This window comes from Astyanax mexicanus, chromosome 9, assembly GCF_023375975.1.
Source record: "Astyanax mexicanus isolate ESR-SI-001 chromosome 9, AstMex3_surface, whole genome shotgun sequence".
Classification (NCBI taxonomy): domain Eukaryota; kingdom Metazoa; phylum Chordata; class Actinopteri; order Characiformes; family Acestrorhamphidae; genus Astyanax; species Astyanax mexicanus.
This window is the reverse complement of record NC_064416.1, coordinates 38,766,287-38,779,527: the sequence shown is the minus strand read 5'-3', so window position 1 is coordinate 38,779,527 and position 13,241 is coordinate 38,766,287. Positions and strand designations below refer to the sequence as shown.

The 13,241-nt window shown below is 39.0% G+C and overlaps 1 protein-coding gene and 1 long non-coding RNA gene across 3 annotated transcripts in view; one reads left to right on the top strand and one right to left on the bottom strand.

Moving 5' to 3' along the window:
• LOC125804591 (uncharacterized) overlaps positions 1 to 13,241 on the top strand; it is a 349,596-nt gene that overhangs the window by 235,097 nt on the left and 101,258 nt on the right. The gene's annotated exons all lie outside the window — the stretch shown is intronic.
• LOC103024138 (leucine-rich repeat-containing protein 49) overlaps positions 1 to 13,241 on the bottom strand; it is a 78,259-nt gene that overhangs the window by 36,362 nt on the left and 28,656 nt on the right. For both annotated transcript variants that reach the window (XM_049483620.1, XM_022679832.2), the window contains exons 9-10: positions 12,481 to 12,542; positions 7,740 to 7,887 (exon numbers count right to left, since the gene is read on the bottom strand). In XM_049483620.1, coding sequence (XP_049339577.1) covers positions 7,740 to 7,887; positions 12,481 to 12,542 — 210 coding nt within the window. The remainder of the gene's footprint in view (positions 1 to 7,739; positions 7,888 to 12,480; positions 12,543 to 13,241) is intronic.

The window sequence follows — 13,241 nt, the reverse complement described above, 5'->3', positions numbered from 1 at the left end:
TTTCACTGCTTTATAAAAAAAAAACTCCAACTGTCTCTTTAGTCTTCATTTATGCTGTCAGAATACTGAAACCTAATGTAAACATAAATCTCTGTCTAATAAAATCAGAACTCTGACATTCTATTACTTACTCTGTGTTTTTTTTTTTTTGTAAGAAAAACATGAAGAAATTAATATTTGACTGACTGCCTTTATTAGGTTGAGTTGTGTAACAAGCCTGATACTATAACTAGCATGGGGAAGTGGAAAGCCTTAGGCCATAGCTACAAAAACATTCCAAATATTATGACCAGTCCAAACACTGATCGTGTCAAATGTATTAAAACGTGTTACACATAAATTAGAGCACGCCTTAAAAAAATACTAGCCCCGGAGGCAGCAAGATGCTGAATATCAGGCACAATAAAAGCCAAAAAGTACTCTTCCTGTAGAACAGCCTGTAACTTGCCCAGCACTATGTTGACACAGATACGCATGGGTGGGCCATCTCTTATTTACATAGCAGGCCAGGAGCTAGAATCACCTCATCAACCTGTCCTAGATTCCCCCTTTAGGTTCAGCTTAGTCTTTTCTGAAGCAGAAGCTGCTATACAGCAGTGGCCACTGTGGCTTGAAGGTGCTGTTTGCTGCTCTTTCTTTTCTTTGACATTTCAGTCTAAATGTGTTGGGCAAACTCACTGGTTCTCCAGGCTAAATTAAGAGTGATATTAAGAGTCTACTGCGCAGACTCTGGTCTCTGAATCGCCAAAATGGCGGAAGATTTTGGCTTCATTTTCATTGAATGAATGGGAACGGCGACAAAGCGTCCATCTTTATATACAGTCTATGACCTGGATAATAAACCTTGTGTATTCAATATTATTGAGCCCTGTGATCAATAATAATCTGGTGCTCTAACCACAAGGTGAACTAATACATACAAGCACTTGTGCACTATAATAAAACTAGAATGTCTATTTTAATTAATATTTCTTATTCATTTTTCTTTAAACCCACCACTGGCAGACCAAATTTTCTAGAATTTCCCCTCGGGGATCAGTAAAGTATCTATCTATCTATTTCAACAAAAAGCAGATAAGATGATAAACTGAAAATACAGGAAGAAATATGGAAATAATTAACACAAAATTATTACTTCTTGTATTCATTAGGTATTTCTTGCATTCTTACTCAGGGTAACTGCAGTTATGGGGAGATTACATTTAAGACTTTCTAATACATATATATTTTTAAACCAAACCTGCATTATAACAATAAAGAGTTTTGCAAAAATCCTCTATGCTAGGTAAAAGAAAGGAACAATCTAAACTAAAAATAGCATCCCTCTGATCCATGGAGAATGTTTGTTTGTCTGATTTAACTTTGGTCCGAAGTTAAAACAGTAAGCTAATCATATATAATTTGGAAATTTCAAAATGCAAAAAAAAAAAAAAAACTACATTCACTGTCTGCGGCAGTTTCAGGTCCCAGGGTTCTTGCTCCATTTTAAAAGTCAAGTTTAATGCTTTTAAAAGAACCTTTTTAAGACCTCAATAAATATAATTTAAGACCCAAAAATGTAGTTATAATTTCTTTAGTAGGAAATAACTTACACCAACACTTAACGTTTCTCATTTGTTATCAATTTTATTGTTTCAATTTTGTTCTATTGTGATGCAGAACATGTTAGCTAGCTCGCCACTAATGTTAGCCATCTCTCCACTTTACCCTAGTTTTCTCCCTATTAACCTAGTTAACTTGCCGCCAATGTTATTATGTTAGTTATCTTGCCATTGATGTTAACTCTGCTAACCTTGGTTCTCTTCCCTGGTAACGTTAGCTAGATCTATGCTATATGCTAAGCTGAACCTAGCTCACAGCTAATGTTTGCTAGCTCTCCGCTAACCTTAGCTCTCTCCTCTTTAAATTGCCGCTAATGTTAGTATGTGCTTTCGAAAAATGTAATACCTTCAGCAAATGTGGTCCTGTGGGGTCCTGAGAATTAAGGAACAGGGCAAAAGGAGAATACAGATAATAGAATAATATATGAAAAGTGTGTGGGGTCTCTCATGTTTCAGTATAGGTCAGAATACTAAAAATACATGTATAAAGCATGATATTACAGAAATTCGTCTTTAAAGCTAACCTAAGCCTCACCACACTAAGGGACAAACTTCTGACCACTGCTCTGAGATCAGCTCTGCTCTCTCTCTCTCAATAACAATGACTTTAACAGAATTCAATTACCACACACTAATCAGTGTCTACATCAGCACAGGCCGTGACTGTTGAGAACTGCTGAAGTCTCTTTAAGCACAAATTGTGTTTGTGTGTGTGTGTATGTGTGTGTGGTGGATTTCTTGCTTGCTCAGGGAAATGCTAATGTATTTGTGGATCAGGGCTTTTCCATTCACTGGGTGCGGTATAGAAGGTGAACCCAAAAAAAAACATAGTCATGATATATATGAAATGGTTAGAGGACAGGTGTGTATAGAGAACAGTTACCGTATTAAGCCAACACAGTCTAATGTGAAATGGTTTGTCTACCTCAAAACAAAAGCACTCTGTAAAGCCCATTTGCCCTCTTTTAGCGAGCTATAGGTGAGCCGTCAACCGTGTACCACACAGGTTAGGGCGTCATTGTGTCTTTGCTATCGTAACAACGGGAGACATAGGCCTTGTGTGGCTTGAAATTCGCTATGTAGTAATTGTAAATTTCCCCATTGTGGGATTAATAAAGGATTATCTTATCTTATCTTCATAATTAATCATGGGTGTGTTTTGAATGTAACATGCAATGATCCAATCTGTGTGTCACTTGTCATTCCCTTTAAGAGCTAGGTGCACTCTCACCACTTTGGCTAATTGCTATTTCAGGGGCGCAGCTACCTGAACGTATCCAGCTCTTCTAAGCAGAGGAAACTGACCTTCTCGTTCACGCTCATTCATTCTGTTTATTGTTGATGTAAAGGTCTGCATAGCTGCCAACAGGAATATGCTATGGGTTTGTGCACTGCTGTGTGTCTATGTGTGCATAAAAAGTGGTGAGATGAGTCTGTGACAATTCACTGCCAAGATAGACTGTTAACGTATGTCTAGGTTGTTGTTTTTTTCAGTCAGTGGTGCACCTGTGTTTTCTGTTATAGAAATATAGCCAATATAGCAATACACCAGAAATGTACCTGAACACACCTCATTTAGAGACCATCAAGCCCATTTTACTAGATATATTCACCAGTGCTGTTGCTATTTAAACTATGTGCAAAATATGCAAAATATAAAAATACACTGTTGGAGAGATAAGATAGCAAGATAATAAGATAGCAATGGGCATCACAATGCATATTGGGATTGAAACTTACAAATTGATATATTCCTGAATCAATTTAAATAATGAATTATTAATTAATATGTATTAATGTATTATTTTATAGTCTACTTTAAGTGCCTATATTTTGCTGTTAAAGTTTGTTAGCATATTTTAAATAAACAATGGAAGGTTTGGGTTACATACTGATGTTCTCTGGCTCCTGGCTTTGTTTTATTAATTTGGCTCTTTGTGTGGTTGAGTTTGACACGCTTGCTACAAAGCATGCAGTCAGTCTCACATATTGTATTATACAATAGAAAATGTAGGGGCGCTGTGGCGTCTATTGTTTTGCTGCATAATAAGAGAAGACATTTGTTGTTGCACAGAGTTGCACTGTGCTGTGACAGTGGAGAGAGAAATGAAAAGGAAGAAATAATAATCAAGCAATGATTTAATTAATCACTACGGTAAATTAATGAATTATGGAAATAGCTGTAGTATAAATAAGGGCTTAATAATCCTGGACCCCTGCACATTAACTGCCATGGAGCCTGTCTCAACACATTATTTTTATTTTATTACTAATTAATTAATGAATTACCTGTTCCACCACAGGTAAAGCAGTAGTGTCAAAAGAATAGGACCCTCTAGAGCAGATTAACAAAGACATTGGCACCATTGGGACCATGCCTAATGCCAAACATGAACTAGAAGGGTATAAAAGCCCCGCAGCATTGAGCTGTAGAGCAGTGGAACTGTGTTCTCTGGAATTACGGTGCTTCATCTAATACTTTTGAGAAATTTTACTGTGGGGAGCATTAAAGTGTTTGTCTTGGAATGCTGTGTTCTTTTTCTGCCATGCATACCACCCTCCAAATAGCTTCATCAGTCCACAACACCTTCCAAAATGAAGCTGACTTGTCTAAATGTGCATTAGCTTTAGCATACCTCAACTGACTCTGTTTGTGGCGTGTGCTCAGAAAAGGCTTCTTCTGCATTAATTTTTGTCCCATACAGCCTCTCCTTGTGTAAAGTGCGCTGAATAGGTGAATGATGTACAGTGACTCCATCTGCAGCAAGATGGTGATGATATAGGTGTTTGGAGCTCTGGAGGTCTGTAGGTTGACTATGACTGTTCCCACCATCCTTCCCCTCTGCTTATCTGACATCTTTCTTGTTCTGACACTTCGGGCTTTAACTAGAACTTTGCCTGTGATCTTCCATTTCCTCATTCTGTTCCTCACAGTGGAAACTGATAACTGAAATCTCTGAGATCTGAGCTTTTTGTATCCTTTCCCTAAACCATGATGTTGAACAGTCTTTGTTTTCAGGTCATTTGAGAGTTGCGTTTTGAAGCTCCCATGTTGCTACTCTTCAGAGAAGATGCAAAAAGGAGAAAAACTTGCAATTAGCTCCTTAACCCTTCCTATACAGTGAGTCCAAGAAGTATTTGATCCCTTGCTGATTTTCTTTGTTTGCCCACTAATAAAGACACTATCCTTCTGCACTTTTAATGGTAGATATATTCTAACATGGAGAGACAGAATATCAAGACAAAAATCCAGAATATAATTTTAAAGAATATATTTTAATTAATGTGTATTTCAATGAGGAAAATAAGTATTTGATCCCTCTTGCCAAACACACTCAATACTTAGTGGCAAAGCCTTTGTTTGCAAGCACAGCGGTGAGTCGTTTGTTGTAGTTAACCACAAGTTTAGCACACACACCAGGGGGAATTTTGGCCCACTCTTCTTTGCAGATCCTCTCTAAATCATGAAGGTTGGTGGGCTGTCGCTTGGCAACTCTGACCTTCAGCTCCCTCCATAGATTTTCGATCGGATTGAGGTCTGGCGACTGGCTGGGCCACTCCATGACCTTAATGTGATTTTTCTTGAGCCAATCCTTTGCTGTATGTTTAGGGTCGTTATCATGTTGGACCCAACCACGGCCCATTTTCAGATCCCTGGCAGACGGGAGGAGGTTGTCCCTCAGGATTGTGTGGTACATGGCTCCATCCATCTTCCCAGTGATGCGGTGAAGTAGCCCTGTACCCTTGGCAGAGAAACACCCCCAAAACATTATGCTTCCACCTCCATGCTTGACGGTGGGCACAGTGTTCTTGGGGTCATAGGCAGCATTTTTCTTCCTCCACACATGGCGGGTGGAGTTGAGGCCAAAAGGTTCAATTTTGGTCTCGTCTGACCACAAAACCTTCTCCCAATAACTTGGTTCATCTTTCAAATGATCATTGGCATACTTGAGGCGCGCCTCCACATGTGCTCTCTTCAGCAGGGGTACCTTTCGGGCACTGCAGGATGTGAATCCATTGTTGCGCAAAGTGTTGCCAATTGTTTCCTTGCAAACTGTGGTCCCAGCTGCCTTCAGGTCATTTGCTAACTCCTGCCGAGTGGTTGCAGGACGATTTCTGACCGTTCTCAGCGTCATTGCCACCCCACGAGGCGAAATCTTCTTTGGAGCACCGGGCCGAGGTCTGTTGATTGTCATGTTATACTCTTTAAACTTTCTGATAATTGCACCAATAGTTGTTACTTTCACATCCAACACCTTACTAATCTTTTTGTAGCCCATTCCAGCTTTGTGAAGGTCAACAATTCTGACTCTGAGGTCCTGTGACAGCTCTTTGGTTTTACCCATGCTGGAGACTTGAAATCTGTGTGATCTGTCTGATTCTGTGGACAGGTGTTTTTCACACAAGTGATTAGTGAGAACAGGTGGCTTCAGGTCAGGTAACAAGTTGATTGGGAGTGTCTAACTGGTCTGTAAAAGCCAGAACTGCTAATGAATACTAAGGGATCAAATACTTATTTCACTCCATGAAATACAAATCAATTAATATATATTCCTTAGATTTATTTTCTGGATTTTCTTTTTAATATTCTGTCTCTCCATGTAAGAATACATCTACAATTAAAAGTATAGAATGATCATGTCTTTATTAGTGGGCCAACGAAGAAAATCAACAAGGGATCAAATACTTCTTGGACTCACTGTATATGGATTCACCTGTGTATGTAGGTCAAGGGTCAATGAGCTTACTAAACTAATTTTGTGTTTCAATAATTAATGCTGAAAATATTCAAAAAAAAAAACCTGCCTAATTTAGTTTAAAGAATTATTGCACACTTTCTGTAAATCCTATAAACTTCATTTTACTTTTCAAATATCACTGTGTTCCTCTGCTATATGATATATTTAACTGAAATTACTGATCCAAACAACTAATGATTTATAAAGGAAATCATGAACATTATCAGGGGTGGCCAAACTTTTTCATACCATTCAAGATCTCAAACCTTTAGTTTAAGATACTAATACTTATAGACAGCTTGCTAAAAAATAACACAGATACAATATATTCTTCTGTTACAAATCACATCAACAAAACAGGCAAAATCAGTGCGATCTATCATTAAACTGTTTGCACAAAATACAACATACTATGTTATTATACATACAGACAAGATTGCGATCAAAGTGAAATCTTATACTGTGGAAGATTAGGCCTGTTTAATTGTGTAAACGGAAGCAATTAGAAGTCAAATGCTGATCCTCAAGATAAACAGGCATTGTGCTTGAGGCAGCTTTGCTGCAGTTCTCTAATCATAGTAAACACAAGGCTGGCACTGCATCACGGCACACAAACACCTGCACATCATTTTACAAATTTGATGATTAACTTGCAAAAATAGTACACTGTCAGATTAAAATGTAATTCAATGCCTTTATACGGTATATTACATATAGCTCTGGAAAAAAATTAAGAAGCCACTTCTTTAGTTCGTCAGTTTCTGAATCAGTTTCTCTGATTTTGCTATTTATAGGTATATGTTTGAGTAAAATGAACTTGTTGTTTTATTCTATAAACTACAGACAACATTTATTCCAAATTCCAAATAAAAATATTGTTATTTAGAGTATTTATTTACAGAAAATGAGAAAAGGCTGAAATAACAAAAAAGATGCAGAGCTTTCAGACCTCAAATAATGCAAAGAAAAACAAGTTCATATTCATAAAAATTTAAGAGTTCAGAAATCAATATTTGGTGAAATAACCCTGGTTTTTAATCACAGTTTTCATGCATCTTGGCATGTTCCTCTCCACCAGTCTTACACACTGCTTTTGGATAACTTTATGCCTTTACTCCTGGTGCAAAAATTCAAGCAGTTCAGCTTGGTTTGATGGCTTGTGATCTTCCATCTTCCTCTTAATTATATTCCAGAGGTTTTCAATTTGGTTAAATCAAAGAAACTCATTATTTTTAAGTGGTCGCTTATTTTTTTCCAGAGCTGTAGATGCTGTATTTGTGTGGTTTGCACACCATGACTCGAACCATTCTCAGAACTTAAGCACAAAAAAATCATGACTAGTTAATTTAGTTGCTTAAAAAATGCATGTGCACAAAAAAAGACATATAAACAGACTTACGGTGATGCGCTTCATGTCCAGGAGCCGGAGTGGAAGCACACAGCGCAGCGCGGCCTGTTTGTAGCATGACTCCTGAGCTACTGGGTTCCCATCCAGGGTGAGCTCGCACAGAGAGCAGGAGAGTCCCAGACAGGCCAGCTCATCAAAACTACACACACAGAAACCCATACTTATACATCTTTAAAAAACAAGTAAAACATACCATTAAGTGTCTAAATACTAACTGTGAATTACTTTATCAGTGAAAGTTGAGGAATGTACAATCATGTGTCATTAGACGTGAACTAGAGACTTGTGTCATGTAACATGGAAGCTAAAGAACAATACATGTGAGGCCTCCCGCATTCAGTGTGAATGTTATTTTTGCCAGAGTCAATTTTCTGTTTACAAAGACAAATCTAACCTGAAGCTGCTGGTCACAATCATTACCACCCACTGTGCTGTCCAATGCTTTCTATAATGCACAGCTCTAAGAGACCACTTAAAAAATGATGAGTTTCTTTGTTTTTACCATATTGATAAACTCTGGAATATAATCAAGAGGAAGATGGATGATCACAAGCCATCAAACCAAACTGAACTGCTTTATTTTTACACCAGGAGTAAAGGCATAAGGTCACCCAAAAGCAGTGTGTAAGACTGGTTGAGGAGATTATGCAAGATACCAGGTGGAAAACCAGGGTTATTTCACCAAATATTGATTTCTGAACTCTTAAAACTTTATGAATATGAACTTGTTTTTTTTTTTTTTTGCTTTATTTGAGGTCTGAAAGTTTTGCATCTTTTTTATTTTAGCTTTTTCTCATTTTCTGCAAATAAGTGCTCTAAATGACAATATTTTTATTTGGAATTTGGAATAATTTTTTCCATAGTTTATAGGATAAATCAACAATGTTCATTTTTCACAAACAAACCTATAAATAGCAAAATCATAGAAACTGATTCAGAAACTGAAGTGGTCTCTTAACTTTTTTCAGAGCTGTTAACTCCCATCCATCTGACACTCACTATCAGACAACTTAAAATGCAATAATTCTTGGGCCATGAGCACACAGCACAGTGTTCAGCCTCACTCACAAGATTTCACTTCTCAACTTACACAGGTGTGGGTTGTTCCCAAGCCATCCCTGAGGTAGTGTTCTATGAACCATTTATATACTCCTAGCCCGAGCGCCAAGTGGTGCAGCAGGCTAACTATGCCACTATGATATGGAGATTGCTGGTTCAAATCTCAGTCATGCAGCTTGCCATCAGCTGTCAGTGCCCTGAGAGAGCACTCTGGTTTGTTAGATGCCACTCTTTCCCTACATCACTCCAAAGGGTGATGTCAGTCAGCACAAGGCGTCTGTAAGCTGATGTATCAGAACCTAGTCGCTGCACTTTCCTCTGAGTGTGCTGTGATGTTATTCGGTAATGCTGCATCAGCAGCAGTTCGAAAAGAGGTGGTGGCTGACTGACTTCACTTGTGTTGGAGGAGGCATGTGCTAGTCTTCACCTTCCTTGTGTTGTAGCATCCCTAGTGATGGGGGATACACAGCTGAGTAGCAATTGAATGGGTGGGACAATCAGCCCAAAATGAAAGAAAATTCAAAATAAATCTTAAAAAAATACTTTTAGTCCATGACTTCTGGCATGTCACTCTAATTTGATAGTGACTTGTTAAAACAGTGTCCAGTAGTTCCATAGTTACTTCAGAATGATAGTTCACAGGTTGGATATTCATGTCAATGTTCTGTCAGAGCTGCTGGATTTTTGAGGAAGCCCTAGGTTCATCCAATCTGAGAAGGCCATTTACTTCACTCATGATTTTTTTATACTGGATTAACATAATTACACATTTATTGTTGAAAGCAGGGCTGTAAGAAAAAAAATACTGTATCCATTTTCAAAAACACATTGTGATTTTAAATGATCAGTTTGTAAATTAAGATTACTGGCAGACAGTGGTTCATTTAGTGCTGTATAATTAGATGCCACAGTTATTACTGTTTAAAAAGTCAACTTTTTTATATTTATTGATATAAATGTATTTAATAAATATTGTTCCCCAAATAAATTGGTTTTATACAAACCCATAATATGAGCTTGCTTTCTGCATCACAATATATCAGGATATATTGAATTGTAAGCCCTGTGTTGTGATATGGGTTGTTTTAGCAAGACACAGCCCAAACTGCACAGACTGCAGATTCCTGCCTGATTAAATCAAGTACGGTGCCATGTTTGGGGCCCCAGAACAAATTTCTAAATATCTAAATATATCATACTGCGAATGATTAAAAGGATGGATGGTAGACAGGTGGTGAAGATAAACTGACTTCCAAAATTCATAAACTTAAAAATGTAACATTATTTTCAACATTTTAAGCTAAATTTGTGTATTTTTACTGTTTTATACAATTTTTATACAAAGTAAGAAGCATCATGCAGGTCTTTGCTTTGAGCTCTAAGAGATTGAGGTTTGAGCTTCAAGATCATTTTTACAGAGGTCTCAGGCCTTTGTCAGTTTATAAGGGCTATTGCTTTACGAACTGTCAGGTGATGCAAATTCTAAAGGTGTATAAATTCTCTGAATCCTCAAGCCTTGTCTCAACAATTAAAAGCCATGAGCACCTCTAAGCTTTTGCCACTGTCCCAACTCTTATAACCATTTTGTTTTTTCCTCTTGTTGTCTCGCCCCTGCATTAAAATGCCCTGCTTTTCTGTCCCAGCTCCCCACCCACTCACCTCTAAGCCTCATGGGACTGTTTGGCCTGAATCAACTTAACACCAGTTAAACCCCTGTCACTGTAACTCTGTAACCTGCATCTTGCTTTCACTCACATCTTCACACCTGCACATATGTACTGTATTCACATTAACTGTGTGTTCTATACGTCTTTAGCTCTATCTGACCAGATATTTTAGTTTTCGATCTCCTGATCAAAAGAGTTTTTCCTTGCCACTGATTATATGACTGCTAGAAAGGCAATTCAAGCCTTGTTTGACTGCAAGAAGACTGAGCAGACAAATGGTGCACAGTTCTACTGTGCAGTGACACCTGCAGAAGTACATGACTGTCAATTATTCACCTGAGGAAACTTTACTCAAAATCCACAATGGACACCAGAGATGCAAGCTGAAGGTTTTTCAATTACCTTTACCATATGTTGACTTAATCATGGTTTAAAATATGTGAATAGACATCAAAAGACCAGTGCAAGATGGCCCAAGAGCTTCATAGAACTACAGCTCTGGAAAAAAATAAGAGACCACTTCAGTTTCTGAATCAGTTTCTCTGATTTTGCTATTTATAGGTATATGTTTGAGTAAAATGAACATTGTTTTTTTATTCAATGAACTTCTGAAAACATTCCTTCCTAATTCCAAATAAAAATATTGCCATTTAGAGCATTTATTTTCAGAAAATGTGCCAAAATAACAAAACAGATGCAGAGCTTTCAGACCCTTAAATAATGCAAAGAAAACACGTTTATATTCATTTAGAAACAACAATACTTCTGGAATTAATCTAGAGAAACAGGGATGATCACAAACCATCAAACAAAGCTGAAGTGGAATAAGGAGTAGAAAAGGTCCCCCAAAAACAGTGTGTAAGACTGGTGGAGAACAAGGGTTTAGGATTATTCTACCAAATATTGATTTCTGATTTTTTTGTTGTGAGTATTACACACATTAGTGTTGTTGTTTCTAAATGAATATGAACTTGTTTTTTCTTTGCATTATTTGAGGTCTAAATGCATGGCATTTTTTTTTTCATTATTTTGAGCATTTCTCATTTTCTGCAAATAAACGACAATATTTTTACTTTAAATTTGAAAGAAAGGTTCATTGTTTATAGTCAGAGAAACTGATCATTTTAAAGTGGTCTTATATTTATTTATTTTTTGTGGTCCTAGAAATAAATAAAACACAGAACAAAATATGCCTTTCTCTCCCTTCTCTAGACTGTTAATAGGTTTCTGAGAGCTCTTATTCAGGCCAGTCTGAAACTAATGGGCCCTAAATCACAGGCCTGAGCCTGTGAGCTTCTGAGCCTAACCCAAGAGGGCAAGATCAAGCCTGCTGGGGCTGACCGCTCACTGCCCCTCACCCCACCCACCACGCCCACGCTGTTCCATCCTCTTCTAACAAAGTGCAGAGTCACCCTTTCTTTCAATCTCTCTCTCTCTCTATTTCTCTCTCCCTCTCTCTCTTTCTCTGCCTCAGCTTCACTTCATACCAGCCACAAATCCAAAGCTGTGGATGGTGGCAGCATGACAGTGCAAAATCCAGGACAAAGGATTTGGGCTGCCATGGTGGATTAAAAAAAACAGGCCAAATATAAATATACACACAGGCAGCCCCAGCAGCTGGGAGATCTGCTCATACACTCTCTCTCTTTCTCTCACTCTCTCTCTCTCTCTCACACACACACACACACACACACACAGTACTCTGTACTGTACACACACACATCCACAGGCTTGCTAACTTCCTTAGCAACCACACCATCCTCACCCTGACACGACTGACAGTGAAGTGAAACGCCCTCGTTCACTTTACCATGGTTACCGAAACTGCTCATAATACAGTGCAATCCCTTACACGTGGGCGAGAGAGAGAGACAGAAACAGAGAGAGAGAGATAGAGAAAAAAAGCTGTCTGCCTCAGCACTTTTCCTCTGCGGCGATTCCAGGGGCCCAAGCACATGTCTCAGGCAGGAGAGGGTTAAAACAGCAGCACTTTTCTTTTCTCTTACCTGCTGATGCTGTTGGAGCTGAGAAACAGGCGCTGGAGACAGGACAGCAGGTCCACCTCCGTCTGCTCAGAGAGAGAGAAGATGAGAGAGAGAGAGAGGGATGAGAATGAGAGAGAGAGAGAGAGAGAGAGATGAGAAGAATAAAAGAGATGCTGCAGCAGCAGCAGCAGTCCCCTCATGCAGCTGAAAGCTCTTACCATTCAGCCCAGTCACCTTGCAGTGCCGGCACACTGCTCCATCCGGCCGGCCAGCATGCGTGCGCGCACACACTCACACACACATACACACACACACATATACACACACACAGGCTGCTGCGGCTGCTCAGGGAGGGGCGGGAACAGAGCGCAGGAGGTAAGAGGGAGGAGAGAGAGAGAGAGAGAGAGAGAGAGAAAGGGGGGAGAGAGAGAGAATGAGAAAGGCTAATGCGGAGACAGCCACTGCAGGGAGATGCTCATACAGCGCATGCACACACGCACACACACACATACACACACACACTCGCAGCCACACACACACACAGCAAGAGGTGGCAATGGCAGAGATGTTCCGGCAGATGACGTCTATAGCGGAAGAGATTGGAAGTGCTAATGAGGGGGGAGATCTGTTCAACGATTACCCTCTGTCTACGTGTGTGTGTGTGTGTGTGTGTGTGCGTGTGTGTGTGCTGATGGGTGGGTGGTTGGATGTCTCAGAAAATGCAGAGGATAGAATGAGGATGGTGGGGCAGAGAAAGAAACACAGACAAAGAGAAATGACAT